The 20,851-nt window shown below is 39.8% G+C and overlaps 1 protein-coding gene across 4 annotated transcripts in view; it reads right to left on the reverse strand.

Annotated features, from left to right (window-relative positions):
- The window catches only part of LOC132824443 (pleckstrin homology domain-containing family A member 7-like), a 459,010-nt gene extending 456,843 nt beyond the window's left edge, over positions 1-2,167 (reverse strand). For 2 of the 4 annotated variants that reach the window (XM_060838946.1, XM_060838945.1), the window contains exons 1-3: positions 1,903-2,167; positions 1,712-1,788; positions 1,501-1,558 (exon numbers count right to left, since the gene is read on the reverse strand). In XM_060838946.1, the coding sequence (XP_060694929.1) occupies positions 1,501-1,558; positions 1,712-1,788; positions 1,903-1,985 (218 nt within the window). In that variant the 5' untranslated portion in view covers positions 1,986-2,167. The remainder of the gene's footprint in view (positions 1-1,500; positions 1,559-1,711; positions 1,789-1,902) is intronic. The other 2 variants (XM_060838944.1, XM_060838943.1) reach the window with 2 other exon arrangements.
- Between the last annotated feature and the right edge of the window lie 18,684 nt (positions 2,168-20,851).

The raw sequence follows: 20,851 nt of genomic DNA on the forward strand, positions 1-20,851 counted from the left end.
TGCATGAAATAATTCTCTCTGGTAATTATCCAATTTAAATGTATTTTTCACTAGTTTATACTTACAGTCCATTATATTGAGTCAAAAGTAATATTCTGAACATATCTAACCCAATAGTGAAGAATTTCATAGAATGATCACAAATTCACAAAGTCAGTACGATTTGTCTCAACTACCAAAATTTCAGCCTTTCATTAGTGTGAGCAATTGGAAATCAAACACACTGAACTCCACAAAACCTTTGGAACCCATCACAACAGCACAAAACACAATCCAGTGACTATGAAGCCACATGCATATGATCAGTAGCTACATGATATACGAGATTATTGGAAGGATAATGGTTATGAAATTTACTGACTAAAGGAAGAAAACCAGAAATCATTCAAGAACAATAATCTACATTTAATGTCAGATGAATCAAACAGACTATATTTTTAAAGACATTAGGAAACTCCTATACTGTCAACATCAAAATTCAGAACAAAGTCTAATTTGTGCTTCAAACCAGAGTTGTAAATAATCCAGCAGGTTATATGACAGCAGACTCATCTGTGAAAACATCTCATAATTCAACTCCCACGTATTTAGGTTTCAAGCTTACACATAAAATCGAGACACTATTTCACATAAATACCAACATTTTTTTAAAAACTGTAGTGGTAAGAAAGCACCTTCGATTTGAATTATGCCCTGAATAATTCACTGCGAGGGGCTGTTTGTTACCACAGCAACCTCTCAAACTGCAATGTGGAAAACTATATTTTGTCATTACATCGCCTTATTTGTGAAACGACAAAGCGATCAGTAACATCGCCTGCACAACTAGCAAGTAATTCGAGCAGTCTATACAGTTCATAAATTCCCCTTTATTGACACCATACCAACCCATTCATAAAGATTATAAGGCGCGGACTGTGCGAATCCTGAGTATATACATTGCCTGAAACTACAAAAAACAAGACAATCAAGGAATAGAGTCTAATTTGCATCAAAGAACATTATCTGGTTTCATTTTCTCTTGGGGCTGTATGTTACAAATTTTTAATAATATAATGTAGATGACATCCCCATACTCGTCAATACCACGCAAAAAAATGCGCTTTTGTTACAAAATAAGGCGCACCCCAAGTTCAAACATCAACCCATCAATTTCACAGGTTATAAAACTCCACGTGACGACCTGTTGCTCACATTCCACAATCATATGATCTCCTCGGTAATCATTAAACATTTGCAGCAGCTACAAAACACAATAGTTAAATTCCACGTAGTAAATTCCACCTTCCGATTAACCTTTATACTTTCACTTGAACTATGAAATAAAAAGGCCTTTTTTTTAAACTAAAGATATACAAAAGCCAACACACTCAGCAACAGATCAACTGAAACAAAACAGGTGGATTTGAGGCAAAGTGGGATCTCCCAACTCATTCACCTGCTCGCAGGCTTAGAAATTTGCAGCAAAATTCAACATGAAGCACCCGACAGAACACTCACTTAATGAAGTAGCTCGCTCCTTCCTCAGTGAAGCCTTCCTCCCATCCCCGAGGTAGATCTGGAAATAGAGATGGAAACAGAGAAAAAGAGAGAGAAAGAGAAAAACCCAATCAGCGGCTGATAGTTTGGACCTTTGCGCCTGTCTCAATTACACATAGTAAACAGGAACTGACCGCTCAAACAAAAGTTACTAAAGTCTCGCTCGACCCACCTGATCGGATCATATGGCCGGAGTTGACAGGTTCACCAGTTCGTGGATGTAACCAAGTGGTAGTTCGTGTTTGATCGCTGCGGGAAACAAAACAAAGAAAGGGGATACACACAGACAACAAAAATAAACCTGCAATTCCAAACAGCTCGAAAGCGACAAGAATGTTTGAAAGTTGCCCTGAGTGAACCTACTCAATGAAAAATATCCGCCCATCCTCACAGACCCCGTAAGACCAGTGAGCAGGTAGCGTCTCCCGCCTCAATTCCGCCGCCATGATCCTGGCATGAAAACTCAGTCCGTCTCAATGGTCTCCCGGATTATCGGCCCTTGATCAAGGACGCGCCGGGATTAAAGGAACAAACTCGGCTTTGTGCCCGCCGACAGAAAATGACAACTCAAAGGAAAGCTCAATCCCTTTAACAGAGGCACAAGGGCTGATTAACGCGTCAGCTGCCCGGGGAGAGAAGGAGGTGGAAACCTATTCTGATAAAGAACAATTCCTCATTATACAGTCATTCCGTAACATTGAATATGGCTTGCCTGTTACTAGATACGTTGCAGAAAATAATCAAAAGATTTTCAATCTGATCACATTTCATTTTTTTTATCAACCGCAGCTACAATTTATAACAGGATGGATATTGATTTTTTTTGTGTGCTTGTCGCTCTCCAGAACATTATTTCTTTTAAAAAAGTTTGAAGAATGATATTAAAACTATTTACCCTCTTGGATCGTGGTTGAAGTGATCTTTGTTCGGAACACCGACTGTAGGATTATCAAACCTCCGGGAATATCCAATTCTCCAGGAATATTCAGGACACTGCTACCAGCCTAATATGGGAGAATGAAAATAGGTCACATTACATTTTTTTAAAAAATCTTTCAATGCTGTTGATTAAATTGAGTCTATATGTTCTGGAGTCGAGAAGAACGAGAGGTGATTGGTTTGAAAATGGAATTTTCTACAGGGGAACCTTCACAGTCACGGAGCGGTTGGTTAGCGAATCTAGAACACATGGCACAGGTTCATAATGAATGTAGAACAGAAACAGACATTGTTGGAAAAACTCAAGAATAGAAGTTGTGTTCTGAAAAGGGGCCACTCAACCCGAAACGTTAATTCTACCTTCTCTCCAAAAAGGCTGCCAGACCTGCAGAGTTTTTCCAGCAATTTCTGGATTTCTGTCTGATTTCTAACATCCGAAGTTCTTTGGGTTTTTGTTAATGTAGGATTGCGCTGGGGTGACATTTCTTCACTCATATTATTGTGAATTTCATATTATTGTGTATTTATGGAATTCTCTAATCCCAGAGGGCTGTGGGTGCATATATATTTTGACATATTTTAATGTTGAAACGAATATATTTTTGATCTTTTCAGGAATAATGAGATGTAGGAAGTGGCGAAAAAGTAGAGTTAAAGACAAAAATTTGGCGTGAACACTGTAGCGTTTACTATTGTACCTATTTCCTTAAATAACATTTCTGTTTCTGGAGATATGAGCTATTGGAGATACGGAGCATGGGCTGTAATTAAACGTCCCGGAATATATTCAACTTGAACTGGCAACATTTATACCTTGCCCCTTTCACCATTTCCCCCAATCCCAACCTTCCTTATAATTCTATTCCAGAGCTATGTACTTTTCCTTTCCAGTGGCTAACAAATCCAATCCTTCTGAATCTCTGCCCATAACCTTTGCCCATGAAAAGAAACAGTACAATAAACAGTGGTAGATGAGCAATGCATCAACATTTTGCAAGAAACCACAATAGTACCAAAGTCAATGACATTAAATATACCAGCCCATAACAAATCATTAAAAGTCCATTTTGTAGAATCTATCCACATTAAAAAAGTCAAAAAGGTTGAAATTAATTTTGTTGCATTCCCTACTCAACTACAGTGAAAATGCTGGTAGAAAACAATGTAGCTGAAACAGACAAAAACAGAAATTCCTGAAGAAACTCAGCAGGTTTGACAGAATCTGTAGAAAGAAAATGGTTAATGTTTAAGTCATAGAATCACAGAGATGTACAGCATGGAAACAGACCCTTCGGTCCAACCCGTCCATGCTGACCAGATATCCCAACCCAATCTAGTCCCACCTGCCAGCATCTGGCCCATATCACTCCAAACTCTTCCTATTCATATAGCCATCCAAATGCCTCTTAAATGCTGCAATTGTACCAGCCTCCACTACTTCCTCTGGCAGCTCATTCCATACACATACCACCCTCTGCGTGAAAACGTTGCCCCTTAGGTCTCTTTTATATCTTTCCCCTCTCACCCTAAACCTATGCCCTCTAGTTCTGGACTCCCCTACCCCAGGGAAATGACTTTGTCTATTTATCCTATCCATGCCCCTAATAATTTTGTAAACCTCTATAAGGTCACCTTTCATCCTCCAACACTCCAGGGAAAATAGCCCCAGTCTGTTTAGCCTCTCCCTGTAGCTCAGATCCTCCAACCCTGGCAACATCCTTGTAAATCTTTTCTGAACCCTTTCAAGTTTCACAACATCTTTCCGATAGGAAGGGGACCAGAATTGCATGCAATTTTCCAACAGTGGCCTAACCAATGTCCTGTACAGCCGCAACATGACCTCCCAACTCATGTACTCAATACTCTGACCAATAAAGGAAAGCATACCAACGCCTTCTTCACTATCCTATCTACCTGCGATTCCACTTTCAAGGAGCTATGAACCTGCACTCCAAGGTGTCTTTGTTCAGCAACACTCCCTAGGACCTTACTATTAAGTGTATAAATCCTGCTAAGATTTGCTTTCCCAAAATGCAGCACCTCACATTTATCTGAATTAAACTCTATCTGCCACTTCTCAGCCCATTGTCCAGAGACTCAAAGAGTCTCCAGAGACACTGCCAGACTTGGTAAGTTTCTCCAGTAATTTCTGTTTTTTTGTTATTTCAGGTCTCCAATATCTGCAGTTCTTTGTTTTATATAATCAAATAGCTAATTGATAAAGGAATTAGGGCAGCACTGCGGCTCAGTGGTTAGCACTGCTGCCTCACAGCACCAGGGTGCCAGGTTCAATTGGAGTTTGCACATTCTCCCTGTGTCTGCGTGAGTTTCCTTCGGGTGCTCCTCCCACAGTCCAAAGACGTGCAGGTCAGGTGAATTGGACATGCTAAATTGCCCCATAGTGTTAGGTCAATTAGTCAGAGTGAAATGAGTTTGGGTGGGTTACTGTTCAGAGGGTTGCTGTGGACTGGTTGGACCGAAGGGCCTGTTTCCATACTGTAGGGAATCTAATTTAAAACTGGTAAATTTATGAGAAATTCAAGTTCTATATGAAGAAGGGAGATCTTCACCCCATATATAATTTTTTCCAAGATATCCATCTTGTATAAGTCTAGAAAACATTAACGAAATTATTGAGTTTCAGTTTGAACCACTCGGCATTGGACTTGGATATTTTATGACAAATCAGAAATTAATTTGTCCTAAGTAAACATCTGTTCTGACATCACTTTTAGAGCAAAATAAAATCGTGACCAAAGTGTCTCCATTATTTACATTCTTGCATGTTATAAATCAGAGCGTCCAAGGCCAACAGGGATATGGTTAACAGTTATATCTACAAGTAGAACCTTAGACTCTCAGACTTGCCATTAATTTCCATCATCTTGGAAATACTGTGGATAGTCAGGGGCTCAGCATTGTGCAACAAGAGGAAGCTGGTAAAGGCAATTTATCTTACAGATATTTAGCCACAGTCCAATTTTTTCACATCTCTATGAATTAACGATAGTTTGGATCTTGGCCTCTGAGTGGGTCTACACACACAAGAGCTGTCTTACTGCTGCAGCACAACTACAGCTTTTTTTCTGGATTGGAGACGACAAATGTCGAACAGTTCATATAGATTAGCTCCACAAAAATCAGGGAGCTTCATGGAGACAATGTGGAATTTTGCAGTGATGAGAATAGAGAAGATTGTCAGTGCAACAATACAGCTTTGTTTGACTCTGGTTTACACCAATGTTGGTTCTGCCAATGGATCTGTTGATGAGGATCACAGTTTACATGTCCTTGAGCAGCAGGAGAAAGACGGTGATGAATTTCTATGGTCAGCAAAACTAAAAGAGAATGCTTCATAATCTCTCCCAATTGAAAGAGTCAAAAACTTTTATGTGCTCAATAACAGCCATGTATTGTTGCTGCTGCTTTCTGCACGTTTCTTCTGGTGAAAATCATACCCATAGTGCCTCTCAATGGACATACTCTGCATTGTGACACCGAGAGGAGATCTCCAACCACTGGTAAGAGGCAATCCAATAGCAAAATGGGTACTCCATTATCATGGGTTCTTTCAAGGCAACATCTCCAGTATCACGTGTACGGTTGCTGTCAGTCATTGAGCGGATCAAATCATCTGCATGCCTGATATAAAATACATAGCTCTCTACTCTGAGCTTCGTCATGGCAAATAGTTATTAAGAGGGCAGAGGAAATTATTCAAGGACATCTTCAAAGTATCCCTGAACAAACATCTCTACGTTGCTATGGGAATCCCTTGATGAAAACCATGCAAACTATAAAAGAAGTATGAGAAAGGGTGCCAATCATTTTGAGTATCTTGAAAAGGCCCAGGTGGAGGCCAATGCAAACAGCAGAAGGAGCAAAGGAAAACCCAAGCATTACACCACCCACCTCTTCAACCTCCACCTTCCCAGTTGTGGCACAATACACGGATCCAGTATCAAACTAATTAGCCACCTTAAAAGTGATAAAGTTTCATTTATGGACTATAACTTAGACGTTAACAGGTTTTTCCACAGTTTTCAGAAAATAAATGAATGGATTATTTTTGAGATCATTAAATATAGCCAACAAAAACCTCTTTTATTCTGGATAGCAGTACCAAAAGGAAACAATTTTCTATGTTATTGATTAAAGCAAAGTATTAATACTAATAATGAGACTCATGAAATGGTGGGTTTGACTTCCAGTGCATTTCACCCATCACAGTCATAGCATAGTCTGGAGACTCAATTGGAAACTGTGGCATGGACAACAGGTATTTAAATATGAAATAATAATACTTAGTCTAACATAAAGTGACGAATACCAAATTTATCACAACATGAAAACAAAATGGCATTGGAAGAAGACAGGACACGCTTGTTATCCTTGACAAGCTGAGACAATTTAAATTGGCTAAGCTAATAGAATTGGTAGAGAAGTCAAAGATGGAATTTCCTGAAAAAGGCAAGAAGGCAAAGATAATCAAAGTATTAGCATATTATTTCAGACAGTTGGAAGAACATGAGGGACCAGATATACCAAGTAGTGAGGCAAATGGGTGAGAAAGAACATAATTGTAGATAAAGCAGCTCAAAATAGAAAAGCCATTGGAAATTAATAACAGTGAATGCAAGGAAAAAGAAAGGGTAAAAGCATTTCCGACAAGAGAAAGCAAATGCCAGATTAAAAGACTGGAACTATAAAAAGGTGTTTGACTCTGAGGAACATTTGTAGAAGGAAAGACCTGTAACTAACCCAAAGTCTGTGATGAGAAGTTTAAATTTCTACCATCGCTACCAAAAGTTGAGGAAAAAGATTCTGATGCACTCTTTATTCAAGATGCCAAACAAATGAAGTGGCAGAAGAAAAGCATGTCTCTACTCATGTGAAGCAGGTTGAGAGATCGAGCTCATGACGTTTATGTATGACATTCAGAAGAGGTTTCTGTGGATTATGAGCAATAAAAAGGGTGTTCTTGATGCATGTAAGCTACTTCCACAGGGGGAAAGAAGCATAAGGAAACAGCCTGGGCAGATCTATAGTGAATTTGAAAGGGTGAAATAAAGTCACTTTGACCACTGGATATGGGCATTCGCCATCATCAAATAATTTAAGAATAAATTTCCTGAATTAAAATTCATGTGCAGGACTTGAGAGTTGCAACTGCAAGTCTGGCAGCAGCTATGGCTAACATTTATCAACTGATCCACAGAATTACACCTTTTATCTGTATTCCCTATGAACTCAAGAAGAAAAGAAGATAGGAGAATAAAATGAAGGCTAGAAGATAAGGTAAAGATGGGACAGTTGGGAATGCTCAGGGAATTCCTCTTCTGGAAGGGAGGCTGTGAAAGTACAAGTTAGAAGTGAAGGCTGAAGAGTTTCCATTGTAAAAAAAAAGTGGGAGACCATGGAGCAGTATGACAAAGGTTGGATGGGAACCTTATGAATTTTATTGGGATTCATAAGCATGATTCGAAAAAAAGGGAAGACAGAATAAAGACGCAATAAACTATGAGATTGAGGGTGAACACTGATGTGAGTGCAGGGCAGCACAGTGGCTTAGTGGTTAGCTAATCTGCCTCACAACACCAGGGACCCGGGTTTGATTCCAGCCCGGGGTGACTGGCTGTGTGGAGCTTGCAAGTTCTTCCTGTGTCTGTAAGGGTTTCCTCCAGCTACTCCAGTTTCCAGTGGCAGTCCAAAGATGTGCAAATTAAGTGGATTGGCCAGAGTAAATTGTTGAGGGAGATGCAGGCTAGATGGATTATCCGTGATCGACCTGAGGTTATGGGGATAGGATAAGGTAGGGTGCCAGGTTTGGTCCTGAGAGGGGTGGTGAAGACTTGATTGACCAAGTGGCCTCTTTCTGCACTGTAGAGATTCAAGAAGGTAAATAAGAGATTACAAAGGATATCTTGTTGAGTGGAAAAGCATAAAACCTTATTCATCAATTGATACAGCTAAATCCATAACTATATTAAGGATACAGGAGGTACATAAACTTTATGTTGGGGAAAAATATAGCTTTTTTTGAAGAAAGTACATTGATAGCAAAAGTTTTCAGACAGTAGAACAAATGTTGTATGCTTCCATGTTCTTGGAGAGTCATAGAGTCAAAGAAGTACAGCACATAAGCAAACCCTTCAGTCCAACAGGCCCTTGCCAATCAGATATCCCAACCCAATCTTGTCCCACCTACCAGCGCCTGGTCCATATCCCTCCAAACCCTTCCAATTCATATACCCATCCAAATGCCTCTTAAATGTTGTAATTGTACCAGCCTCCACCACTTCCTCTAGCAGCTCGTACCACCCTCTGCGTGAAAATGCTCCCACTTAGGTCTCTTTTATATCTTTCCACTCTCACCCTAAATCTATGCCCTCTAGTTCTGGACTCCCCCACCCCAGGGAAAAGATTTTGTCTATTTATCCTATCCATGCCCCTCATGATTTTATAAACCTCTGTAAGGTCACCCCTCAGCCTCCGAGGCTCCAGGAAAAACAGCCCCAGGCTATTCAAATTCTCCCTCTAGCTCAACTCCTCCAACCCTGGCAACGTCCTTGCAAGTTCTGAATCCTTTCAAGTTTCACAACATCTTTCCGATAGGAAGGAGACCAGAATTGCAATATTCCACAAGTGGCCTAATCATACCACAACATGATGTCCCAACTCCTGTACTCAATACTCTGACCAATAAAGGAAAGAGTACCAAATGCCTTCTTTACTTTCCTATCGACCTGTGACTCTACTTTCAAGGAGCTATGAACCTGCACTCTAAGGTCTCTTTGTTCAATGGACCTTACTATTAAGTGTATAAGTCCTGCTAAGCTTTGATTTCCCAAAATGCAGCGCCTCCCATTTATCTAATTTAATCTCCATCTGCCATTTCTCAGCCCATTGGCCCATCTGATCAAGATCCCATTTTAATCTGAGGTAACCTTCTTCCCTGTCCACTACACCTCAAATTTTGGTGTCATCTGCAAACTAATTATCCCTCTTATGCTCACACCAAAGGCATTTATATATATGACGAAAAGTAGTGGACCCAGCACTGATCCTTGTGGCACTCCACTGGTCACAGGCCTCCAGTCTGAAAAACAACCCTCCACCACAACCCTCTGTCTTCTACCTTCGAGCCAGTTCTGTATCCAAATAGCTAGTTCTCCCTGTGTTCCATGAGATCTAACCTTGCTAACCAGTCTCCCATGGGAAACCTTGTTGAACACCCTACTGAAGTCCATATAGATCACATCTACTGCTCTGTTCTCATCAATCCCCTTTGTTACTTCTTCAAAGAACTCTTATCAAGTTTGTGAGACATGATTTCCCACGCATAAAGCCATGTTGACTATCCATAATCAGTCCTTGCCTTTCAAAATACATTTACATCCTGTCTCAAAGGATTCCCTCCAACAACCTATCCGTCACCGACATCAGGCTCACTGGTCTATAGTTCCCTGGCTTGTCCTTGCCATCTTTATTAAATAAACCATTTTAGCCAACCTCCAGTCTTCCAGCACTTCACCTGTGACTATTGATGATACAAATATTGCAACAAGAGGCCAAGCAATCACTTCCCTAGCTTCCCACAGATTTCTAGGTACACCTGATCAGGTCCTGGGGATATATCCACTTTTATCTGTTTCAAGGCATCCAACACTTCCGCCTCTATAATATGGACATTTTTCAAGATGTCACCATCTATTTCCCTACATACTATACCTTCCATGTCCTTTTCCACAGTAAACACTGATGCAAAATACTCATTTAGTATCTCCCCCATCTCCTGGGGCTCCACGAAAATGCTGCCTTACTGATCTTTGAGGGACCTATTCTCTCCCTAGTGGCCTTTTGTCCTTAATGTATTCATAAAAACCCTTTGAATTCTCCTTAACTCTATTTGCAAAAGTTATCTTATGTCACCTTTTTCCCCTCCTGATTTCCCTCTTAAGTACACTCCTACTGCCTTTGTACTCTTCCAAGGATTTACTCTAAACATCCTGTCTATTACCTGACTCATGCTTCCTTCTTTTTCTTAACCAAACCCGACTGTATCGGCGCTGCCTCGTGCTCCCACGAGGAGGTTGAACAGTTCATCAACTTTACTAACACCTTCCATCCCGACCTGAAATTCACCTGGACTGTCTCAGACTCCTCCCTCCCCTTCCTAGACCTTTCCATTTCTATCTCGGGCGACCGACTCAACACAGACATCTATTATAAACCGACTGACTCCCACAGCTACCTGGACTACACCTCCTCCCACCCTGCCCCCTGTAAAAACGCCATCCCATATTCCCAATTCCTTCGTCTCCGCCGCATCTGCTCCCAGGAGGACCAATTCCAACACCGCACAGCCCAGATGGCCTCCTTCTTCAAGGACCGCAGATTCCCCCCAGATGTGATCGACGATGCCCTCCACCGCATCTCCTCCACTTCCCGCTCCTCCGCCCTTGAGCCCCGCTCCTCCAACCGCCACCAAGACAGAACCCCACTGGTTCTCACCTACCACCCCACCAACCTGCGCATACAACGTATTATCCGCCGCCATTTCCGCCACCTCCAAACGGACCCCACCACCAAGGATATATTTCCCTCCCCTCCCCTATCAGCGTTCCGCAAGGACCACTCCCTTCGTGACTCCCTTGTCAGATCCACACCCCCCACCAACCCAACCTCCACCCCCGGCACCTTCCCCTGCAACCGCAGGAAATGTAAAACTTGCGCCCACACCTCCACACTCACTTCCCTCCAAGGCCCCAAGGGATCCTTCCATATCCGCCACAAGTTCACCTGTACCTCCACACACATCATCTATTGCATCCGCTGCACCCGATGTGGCCTCCTCTATATTGGTGAGACAGGCCGCTTACTTGCGGAACGCTTCAGAGAACACCTCTGGGCCGCCCGAACCAACCAACCCAATCACCCCGTGGCTCAACACTTTAACTCCCCCTCCCACTCCACCGAGGACATGCAGGTCCTTGGACTCCTCCACCGGCAGAACACAACTACACGACGGCTGGAGGAGGAGCGCCTCATCTTCCGCCTGGGAACCCTCCAACCACAAGGTATGAATTCAGATTTCTCCAGCTTCCTCATTTCCCCTCCCCCCACCTTGTCTCAGTCGGTTCCCTCAACTCAGCACCGCCCTCCTAACCTGCAATCCTCTTCCTGACCTCTCCGCCCCCACCCCACTCCGGCCCATCACCCTCACCTTGACCTCCTTCCACCTATCCCACCTCCATCGCCCCTCCCCCTAGTCCCTCCTCCCTACCTTTTATCTCAGCCTGCTTGGCTCTCTCTCTCTTATTCCTGATGAAGGGCTTATGCTCGAAACGTCGAATTCTCTATTCCTGAGATGCTGCCTAACCTGCTGTGCTTTGACCAGCAACACATTTGCAGCCTCAATTTCTTCAGTCATCCAGCATTCCCTATACCTACCAACATTTCCTTTCACTCCAACAGGAGTATCCTGTCTCTGGACTCTCGTTATCTAATTTCTGAAGGCTTCCCAATTTCCAGCTGTCCCTTTATCTGTGAACATTTGCCCCAATCAGCTTTTGAAAGTTCTTGCCTCATATCATCAAAATTGGTTTTTCTCCAATTTAGAACTTAAACTTTTAGACCTGGACTATCCTTTTCCATCGCTATTTTAAAACTAATAGAATTATGGTGGCTGGCCCCAAAGTGCTCCCTCACATTGACACCTCAGTCACCTGCCCTGCCTTATTTCCCAAGAGTAGGTCAAGTTTTGCACCTTCTCTGGTAGGTAAATTCTCAGAAACCTGCCAAGTAGTACAGGGGAATTCTAAAACTTTACAGGTAAAGATGAAAGAAAGGGCAAATAAAATAAACTGCAGTCTGAACACTTCACAGAATCATAGAAATATTATGGCATAGAAAGAGGCCACTTGGAGGCCACTTGGTCCATCGTATCTGCACCAACTCATTAAACAAGCATCAATATGTATTGCCAATCTCCTGTTTTTTCTGCATACACTTGCACATTATTTATAGTCAAAGATCACAAAACACCAGATTATAGTTCAACAGGTTTATTTGGAAGTACAAGCTTTCAGAGCACTGTTCCTTTGTCAGGTAGCTGGTGGAGTAGGATCATAGGACACAGAATTTATAGCAAAAGAACATAGTGTCATGCAGTGATGCGATATATTGAATAGGAGGAGCTGTGGTCCAAAAGCTTGTACTCCCAAATAAACCTGTTGGACGATAACCTGGTGTTGTGTGAATTTTTGACTTTGTCCACCCCAGTCCAACATCGGCAACTCCACAACATTATTTATATTCAAAAAATCATCCAATTCCCTCTTCAATGCCTAAATTGAACCTGTCTCCTCCACATTTCCAGGCAGTGCATTCCTACCCTAACTACATGCTAACTGGAAAAAGATTTTTCTCGATTCACCCTACCTTCTTTTCCAGATTTCTTTAAATCTATGTCCTCTCTTTCTTGTATAATTTATGAGTGGCAATAACTTTTCCATGTGCACTTTATCCAATCAACTCATGATTTTGAAAGCCTCTATCAGATCTCCTTTCAACATTTTACTTTCCAAGGAGGACAGTCCCAATTACTTCAATTGATCCTCAAAACTGAACTTCCTTATCACTAGAATTATTCTGATAAATCATTCCTGCATTTCTCCAATATGTTCTCATCTTTCCTATGACATGGCTATCCCTAACCCTAACCCTATTGCAGGTGAGATCTGTCTACAATACTGCAGTTGAGCTCTTATAAGTATCTCACATATGTTCAACATCACATCCTTGGTCTTGTACCCCATTCCCTTATTAATAAAACCAAGGATATTAAACTCCTTACTTACTCATCTTTCTACATATCCTGCCACTTTCTTCCTACCAAAATGCATTACGTGTCAAAATACAACTCATTTGTCACACGTATATCCACTGCACCAACTTGTCTATGTCCTTCTAAAGTTCTACACTGTTCTCCTCACAATTTACAAATTATTCCAAGCTTTGTGTCATCTGCAACCTTGGAAATTGCCCCCTGCATTCCAAGAGTGAGATCGGTTATATGTGGTAAGGGTCCACCCTGGGAAGCACCACAATCCCTCTTACAAACTGAAAATTATATATTGACCATTATTCTCTGTTTCCTATTGTTGAGTGAAGTTATTTAATGAGCTATATGTTTTCTCACAAGTCTGTCACGTGGCATTGTATCTGAAAATCCCAGAACACCATATCAATGAAATTATCTTCATCAAGCTTTTCTGTTACCTATTCAAAATATACAAACAAACAAATTAGTTAAACATGATTTCCCCATTAGAAATCTATATTGACACTTCCTAATCAACCTACCTTTTTCTATGTAACTGGTAAATCTATCCAAAATAATTTTCTCTGGAAACTTTCTCACCACTGAAGTTAAACTGACTGGTCTGTAATTGTTGGACTTATCCTTACAATCTTTCTTAAACTGTAATGTTTGCAATTTTCCAGTTTTTAGGCACTACTCCTGAGTCTAGGAAGGACTGAAAGATTGTGATCCCAACAATTCCCACTCTCACTTTCTTCAAAATCCTTGGATGTGTCTCATCTTGCCAACTTTAAGCACTAACAGTCTATCCAACACTTCTCTCCTATCAAATTTGAATACTTCTGGCAACAAAGCATCCTTCTCTTTCACCACGGCCTGGCTAGCATCTCTCTCTTTGGCAAAGATAGATGCAAAATATCCATTTAAAATGTCAGTCAAGTCTCCTGCCTCCAGATGGAAATCTCTTTTTCGGTCCCTAATCAGCCATACTATCCTTTTAGCACCCCCTTATTATTTATATGACCACAAAGGCTTTGGGAAACCTCTATGATGGCTGCCTATATTTTCTCATAATTCCTCTTCTCTTATTTGTTTTCTCAGCTCCCCTCTTGGTCTTTGATATTCCTTTTGGTTCTTAACTAGATTTTCTACAAGACACAGCCATAAATAAACTTTCTATTCCCTAACCAGTCCCACACTTTTTGCCATCCAGTTTCAGGTGTCAGGTTCAAACAGGAGAAGACGTCCTGGACATAAGTTTACTCGCTGAGCTGGAAGGTTTGTTTTCAGACATTTCATCACCATACTAGGTAACATCATCAGTGAACCTCCAGTGAAGCACTGGTGGTGTGGCCCGCTTTTTATTTGTGTGTTTAGGTTTCCTTGTGTTGGTGATGTCATTTCCTGTGGTGATGTCAATTCCTTCTTTTTCTCTTGGGGATGGTAAATGGTCAAGTCAATGTGTTTGTTGATAGAGTTCTGGTTGGAATGCCATGCTTGTAGGAATTCTCGTGCATATTTCTGTTTGACTTGTCTTAGGATGGATGTGTTGTCCCAGTTGAAGTGTTGTCCTTCTTCATCTGAATGTAAAGATACTAATGAGAATGAGTCTCAACATCAACTAACTATAAAAAGACATGACCTATTCCATATTCACATACTTAGTAAAAAACTAATGTACAAATTTAAGGACATCTGTACAAATAAACCAGGGTATACTTTGGCCAGGAATGATGTGGATGTAGGGAAATCTACAACATTAAACAACATCCTGATCATCTAAGTCTGATGAAACAGGTTTAGATGAAAGTGACAATTTAATATATGTTAGAAAAGCACTTAATTGAACCTCATCTAAACAGTTGATGTTCTCAAGTAATATTAGTTCACAAACCACATGGGTTTATGGATTCTGCATAAATTGCAAGAATATAAATGCAGTTGCAAAGACAAATTCATATCCAATCCTTCAATTAGAAGATTGTACCATTAAGGTTAGTGGTGCCTGATACTAAAATTGATTTATTGAAGGCATATTGGCAAGGATCATTGACATCAATAGCAATTTCATTCACCAAATGAGTTGCATCAACGCCAAGTCATGCCATTCTGGTCTAAAAATACGTTAGCCTCTTTCCAAAAACTTCGAAAGCAATTATAACTAATGAACCAAGTTGTAACTGATGTTCCTAATTGTGTAGTTTACTGGATGATGTATTAATAAACAGCAATACCTAGAAAGAATATACAAAACATTTGGAAACCTTATTTACACATTTACAGTTCGCTGATTTTGTGGGAAATCTTGCCAAAAGCAAATTCCCGAAGGTACAGGCAACTTATCTAGGACACATTGTAAAGCATAGGTAAGAATTGGCAAGGACAGTGGAAGCAAATTCCTAAATTTAAATGGAAAAACATGAGATTTTTAATGATGCATGCCTTCCATCAAAAAATCTGCAAATGTCGTATAAAAGCTGGTCCCAAATAGACTTATTGCAAAAGCAGGCAAAGCCTATGTGGTTAATCCATTTTTGAGGAGCTGATGGTAATTTTACCAAATGAATTAACTTTGGCTGTTCATAACTTCACTAAATTTTTGAAGTAAAGTAGATGTGAGAACAGTCTTAATGTAAGAAGGTGAAATGGGCAAAGTGAGGGCATGTCATTTTGTAAAAAAGGGAAACCCTCAGCAGCAGTTTGGGAGTCTAGATCTCTGGCCTTGATAGACCTGGGGCCTGGACTCTTGGTAGTAGCTGTGCACAGAGTGGGGATTCCTGGCAGTGGTAGGCCCCAAGCCTGGACTCTGCCAGCAGTAGTAGAGCTGAGATTTCCTGGGGCATCAATGTCAATGTTGCTGTTCCTGGAGCCGGGCTCCTTGAGGTCTGAAACATCTTCCAATCACATTGCAGAAGCCGTGCTTGAAATCCCAGTTTGAACAGAAGATGAACTCTTATTTAAGTAATTTCTTTTTACCCATGTTGTAACTCAAAATGGTGCAGGACTGTGGCAACAAAACACTTTTCACTGAATCTTCACGACTGAAGATAGAATCATACAATCCTTTCAGGCTGTTTGGCCCATTGAGCCCACACCAGCCCTCTGGAGAGCATCCCAACCAAACCGACCCCATCCCTATATTCCAACATTTTCCACAGCCTGGACCCCATGAGAAATTTAGCACGGCCAATCCATCTAACCTGCACATCTTTGAACTGTGGGAGAAAACTGGTGCATCCAGAGGAAACCCATGCAAACACGGGAAGAATCTGCAAACTCCACATAGACAATCACCTGATGATGGAATTGAACCCATTTCCCTGGTGCTGTGAGACAGCAGTGCTTACCACTGAGTCACTGTGCCATCCCCCCACTGAGCCACCATGCCGCTGCCCCATACCCACCTACAATGTGATAATAAATCATTCATTCAGTCATTATATTGGGAAAGCTAATATCATTCCTGATGCACAATCAAGAATGTAATGATTTTGGAATCATTTAGCAATTAAGAATGCAACAAAAAGTAGTGATATATGTAGGAATGATGATATATTTCCAAGTCAGGATAGTGAGTAGCTTGGAGAGGAAATTGGAGTTTGTAGTGTTCCCATGTATATCCTGCTGTTGTACTTGCACATAGCAGTATTATGGATTTGGAAAATGTTGTCTAAACAACCCTAGTGAATTTCTGCAGTGCATTTTGTAGATAGTACACATTCCTGCTGCCGAGCATCAATGCAAAAGGGAATGAATGTTTGTGGGTGTGGTGTCAATCGAGCAATGTGTTTCACCTGGATAGTTCTTGAGTATTGTTGGAGCTGTATTCATGCAGGCAAGTGGGGAGTGTTCCACTCTATTTCACTTGCACTTTGTAGATAATGGAAGGTTTTGGGGAGTCAGAATGTATGCTACATTTGGCAGGATTACTAACCTTTGAGCTACTGTTGTCACTAGTGTTTATGCAGCAAGTCCAGTTCAATTTCGAGTCAATGGTAACCCCAACAATATTGATAGACAGGGTTCAGTGATAGTAATGACATTGAATGTCAAGGGGCAATGGATAGATTCTCTTTTACTGAACCGAACATCTATGGTGTCCACTACTAAGAAGATGAATACAAATTATTCATGTAATGTCTCCACCATTTCCTTTTTGCCCTTAGCATTTATTTTCCTATTGCCATTAAGATTCAAATATGCTTTCATTAAAACTTCGCTTTTTACATGGCTATCCATGATTTTCCAAACTATTTTCACTCTCATTATCATTCCTTTGTCCCTTTTTTGCTGAATTTTAAAATCCTCCCAATCCTCTGTGTTTTATATTTCTATATTACTTCTTTACTAATACTAGGAGTTTTAGAAACACTAGAAACCTCTTCCTGTAATCTTGCACTTATTTTCTTATCTATGATTGGACAACCTTTGTTCATGGTCTGGCTATTCTTTAAGGAAACTTATATGTGTTGGTAATTTATAAATCAATTATTTAATTATCACTGCTTACCTACCATTATGTTTTAAAATCTAATTTCTCAGTCTACATTAGCCAGCTCACTCTTTGTGCCCCCATCATTTGCCCTGTTCACAATTAAAATGCTAATTTTCAATTTAAAATCTGTCAAACTCAGTGGAAACATTTAACTTCACTATTCACTTGATAGTCTTTTACTACAACATGAGATCTAGATTGCTCACTCATTGATTCCTCAACATTATTATCTAGAAAACAATTTCCTATACATTCTACCAACTTGTCCTTTACAGCCTTACTGCCAGTTCATTTTCCTCATTCCATCTGAAAATTAAAGTACCTCATGATTATTGTAATAACTTGCTACATGGTGTCTATGGTTCTTTATTCTCTTTTTCCCTAATGTCACTTTGAAGCCATTTGAAGTTGAAGCCAACATACTTTTGAAAAGAATATATTGTTACAACATGGCAGTGAACCCCTCTACCAATCAAACCAAACACCCAGAAAAGCTCATCTTACCTCTTAGTCTGTTAAAGTATGAGTGACATAGAGCACACACATTCCACTATTTAAAGAAAAAATATCAATTTATTCTTTAACTCTAAAAGTGAACATTGAACCTTTTACAACTCTAAGCCTCCCTTCTCCTAACTGCTTGTTATCTGCCTCGAAATCTATAACAATATATTGTTCCAATAACAACCCGTATTGAAATTACATCAACTTAATTTCAAAAACCAGACAGCGGCTGTCATCTCCAGTGTCCTCCTGTAAGTCTTCCTGGGTCAGCTTTCATCTTTTGCTGCAAAGATGTTTCATATGAAAAAAGTACCTTGGATAGAGGGTGTTTTGCTCGCAGTTACTCTGGCAATGGCAGTTGGTTGCTCTCTCTCTCTGGCTAACTCTCAAAATTTCTGCCTATTTATACCCCAAACCTTGAATTGTCTCATTGGTTTGATGTTGGCAAAACAGTAAAATTCAAATTCAATTTGGGTTTTAGTATCTTGGGGCATAATTTAAACTGAGTGGTTAAATTGAAGCTGTTGTGAAAACATAGCAACCAAAAGTAAACTACTTGTTTCACAGCCAAATGCTACATATTTTTCAGTCTTGCAGAACACTCTGAGACTGCGAGTCAGTCACGTGAGAGGTGCCTGAAAGCTTTCACTCTCTCTTAAAGGTGCAGCACATGCCTTCAACTTCATAATAATATTGTTTATTTGGATTTGAATTTGCAATCATCTATTCTTACATTATTTTCATTGCAGTTGCAAAGAATGTTGTAACTCATGGATTTGATGCCAAAGTGTTTTCCTGGAAATTGGAGAACTCTGGTTTCACAACAGAACTTTAATGTATCACTGTATTGTTGTATGAATGATAAAGCTTGACAAAGATTTTTGGGGATTACTCATTAAATTGGTTTACTTAAAGAAAAAATAATATGCAAAGTAATAAAGTCTATTAGCTGTTAAGAGGAATTAATAATATAGATGCAAATTTTTTTATACTGAACCATTAGCACAGAACTGGAGGATGAATGTGAAGTTAGTATGCCTAGCACAAAAGTTGAGATTAGGAAGTACTCAGAAAGATTAATGGATATAAAGAACATATTTCCAGTAAAAAAGACATTTAAATTATGTTAAATAATAAATTTGGAAAAAATGTATTTTCTTTTGTTGAAGACTTGTTAGGTGTTTTCAGTTCGGTGTCAATCACATGTTATATGCCTAGTGTCACATAAAGACCACACATCTTCACTGAATATCAAGGGTGATCCAGAAGGTTTTATTTAACCGTTAGCAAGAAGTTTAAAATCCAAATGTTTTTATTAGTTGAATTTAAATTCCTTCATTGTCAGATTTGGATTTGAACTGGAGAAGTTATTCAGGTTCTTAAGTTACTAGTCCAGTAATGTTACCATTGTGCTCTGGTCCTTCTATCTGATTAGAAACAAAACTGAAGACTTTACCAATATCGAGATGGCTGATTGTAACAAAAATGGAAATAAAAAGTTGACTAAAAGATAAAGATAAAAGAAACTGAAATTAAATGTATAATAGAATGTTTTTTAAATTTAATCCACACGTAACAATTGGAATATGTGACGATGCTGTCACTTAAAGAGGTTATTTTGTTCTGGTTTTTATTTGAGGAGTGGTGGTAAGGCAGGAATGAAAAACTGGTAACTGAAAATGACTTCATTAAACAGATTGGGAGGCCTTAACAGCCTGTATGGGTGTGTCCAGCTCTCACAAATCCAGATCTCTGTGTTTTGATTCTTTTCAGTAACATGAGAAAATAATGGAGTCTCAAAAGAGGTGGAAGCTTCAGTGAATGTCTCTTGGCTGTTACTCTCTGTGAAACTTCTATTGATGTTTTTTCCTCCTAGATTGGAGAACTGCAGGTGAAAATCTATGTCTGAATTTTCTTTTTTGCCAACGGATATTACTATAATGGAACAGTAAACTAGAACAAGCTATGGTATCTATTATTATGTTAAATTTCCAATCTGTTAAGTTATTCTAGTTCTTCTTTCTTTGATTGTATTTTAACTACTGTGTTTAAATAAATTGTGTTTTGCTTAACATTGAGTATTTTGACCAAATTAAGAAAAGTTTACAGTCTAGTTTGCCTTCTTCAAATATTTTTGAGGGGGTCTGATCTGATCCATAACAAATATGAACAAATTAGATTCCACGCTTGCAAAAGCGAATTTCCCCTGTCAAAAGGAAATAATTAAGACTTACTATGACATCAAATTTAATTGCTTAAATGAATATGGGTTCTCTTTCTCTCATGGGTTTGGACTGTATCTATCATGTAGGTACCCCTATTTCATGCTATAGCATGTTTTGAATGCAGAGTCTCTCAAAAGATCCTGTTGTTATACTGTTTTGAAAGAACAGGGTGGGTCAGTCAGCAAAGTCCATGATTTCCATATTTAGCAGAGCATATGGAGCCATAGGACTTCGTTATACAATTTAGACTTTACTAACCATGAACATTTTCAGCTGTTAGTTATTTTTATTGCAATTTCTGGGACACATTATATAAATTAAACT

Source organism: Hemiscyllium ocellatum, chromosome 18, assembly GCF_020745735.1.
Source record: "Hemiscyllium ocellatum isolate sHemOce1 chromosome 18, sHemOce1.pat.X.cur, whole genome shotgun sequence".
NCBI lineage: Eukaryota > Metazoa > Chordata > Chondrichthyes > Orectolobiformes > Hemiscylliidae > Hemiscyllium > Hemiscyllium ocellatum.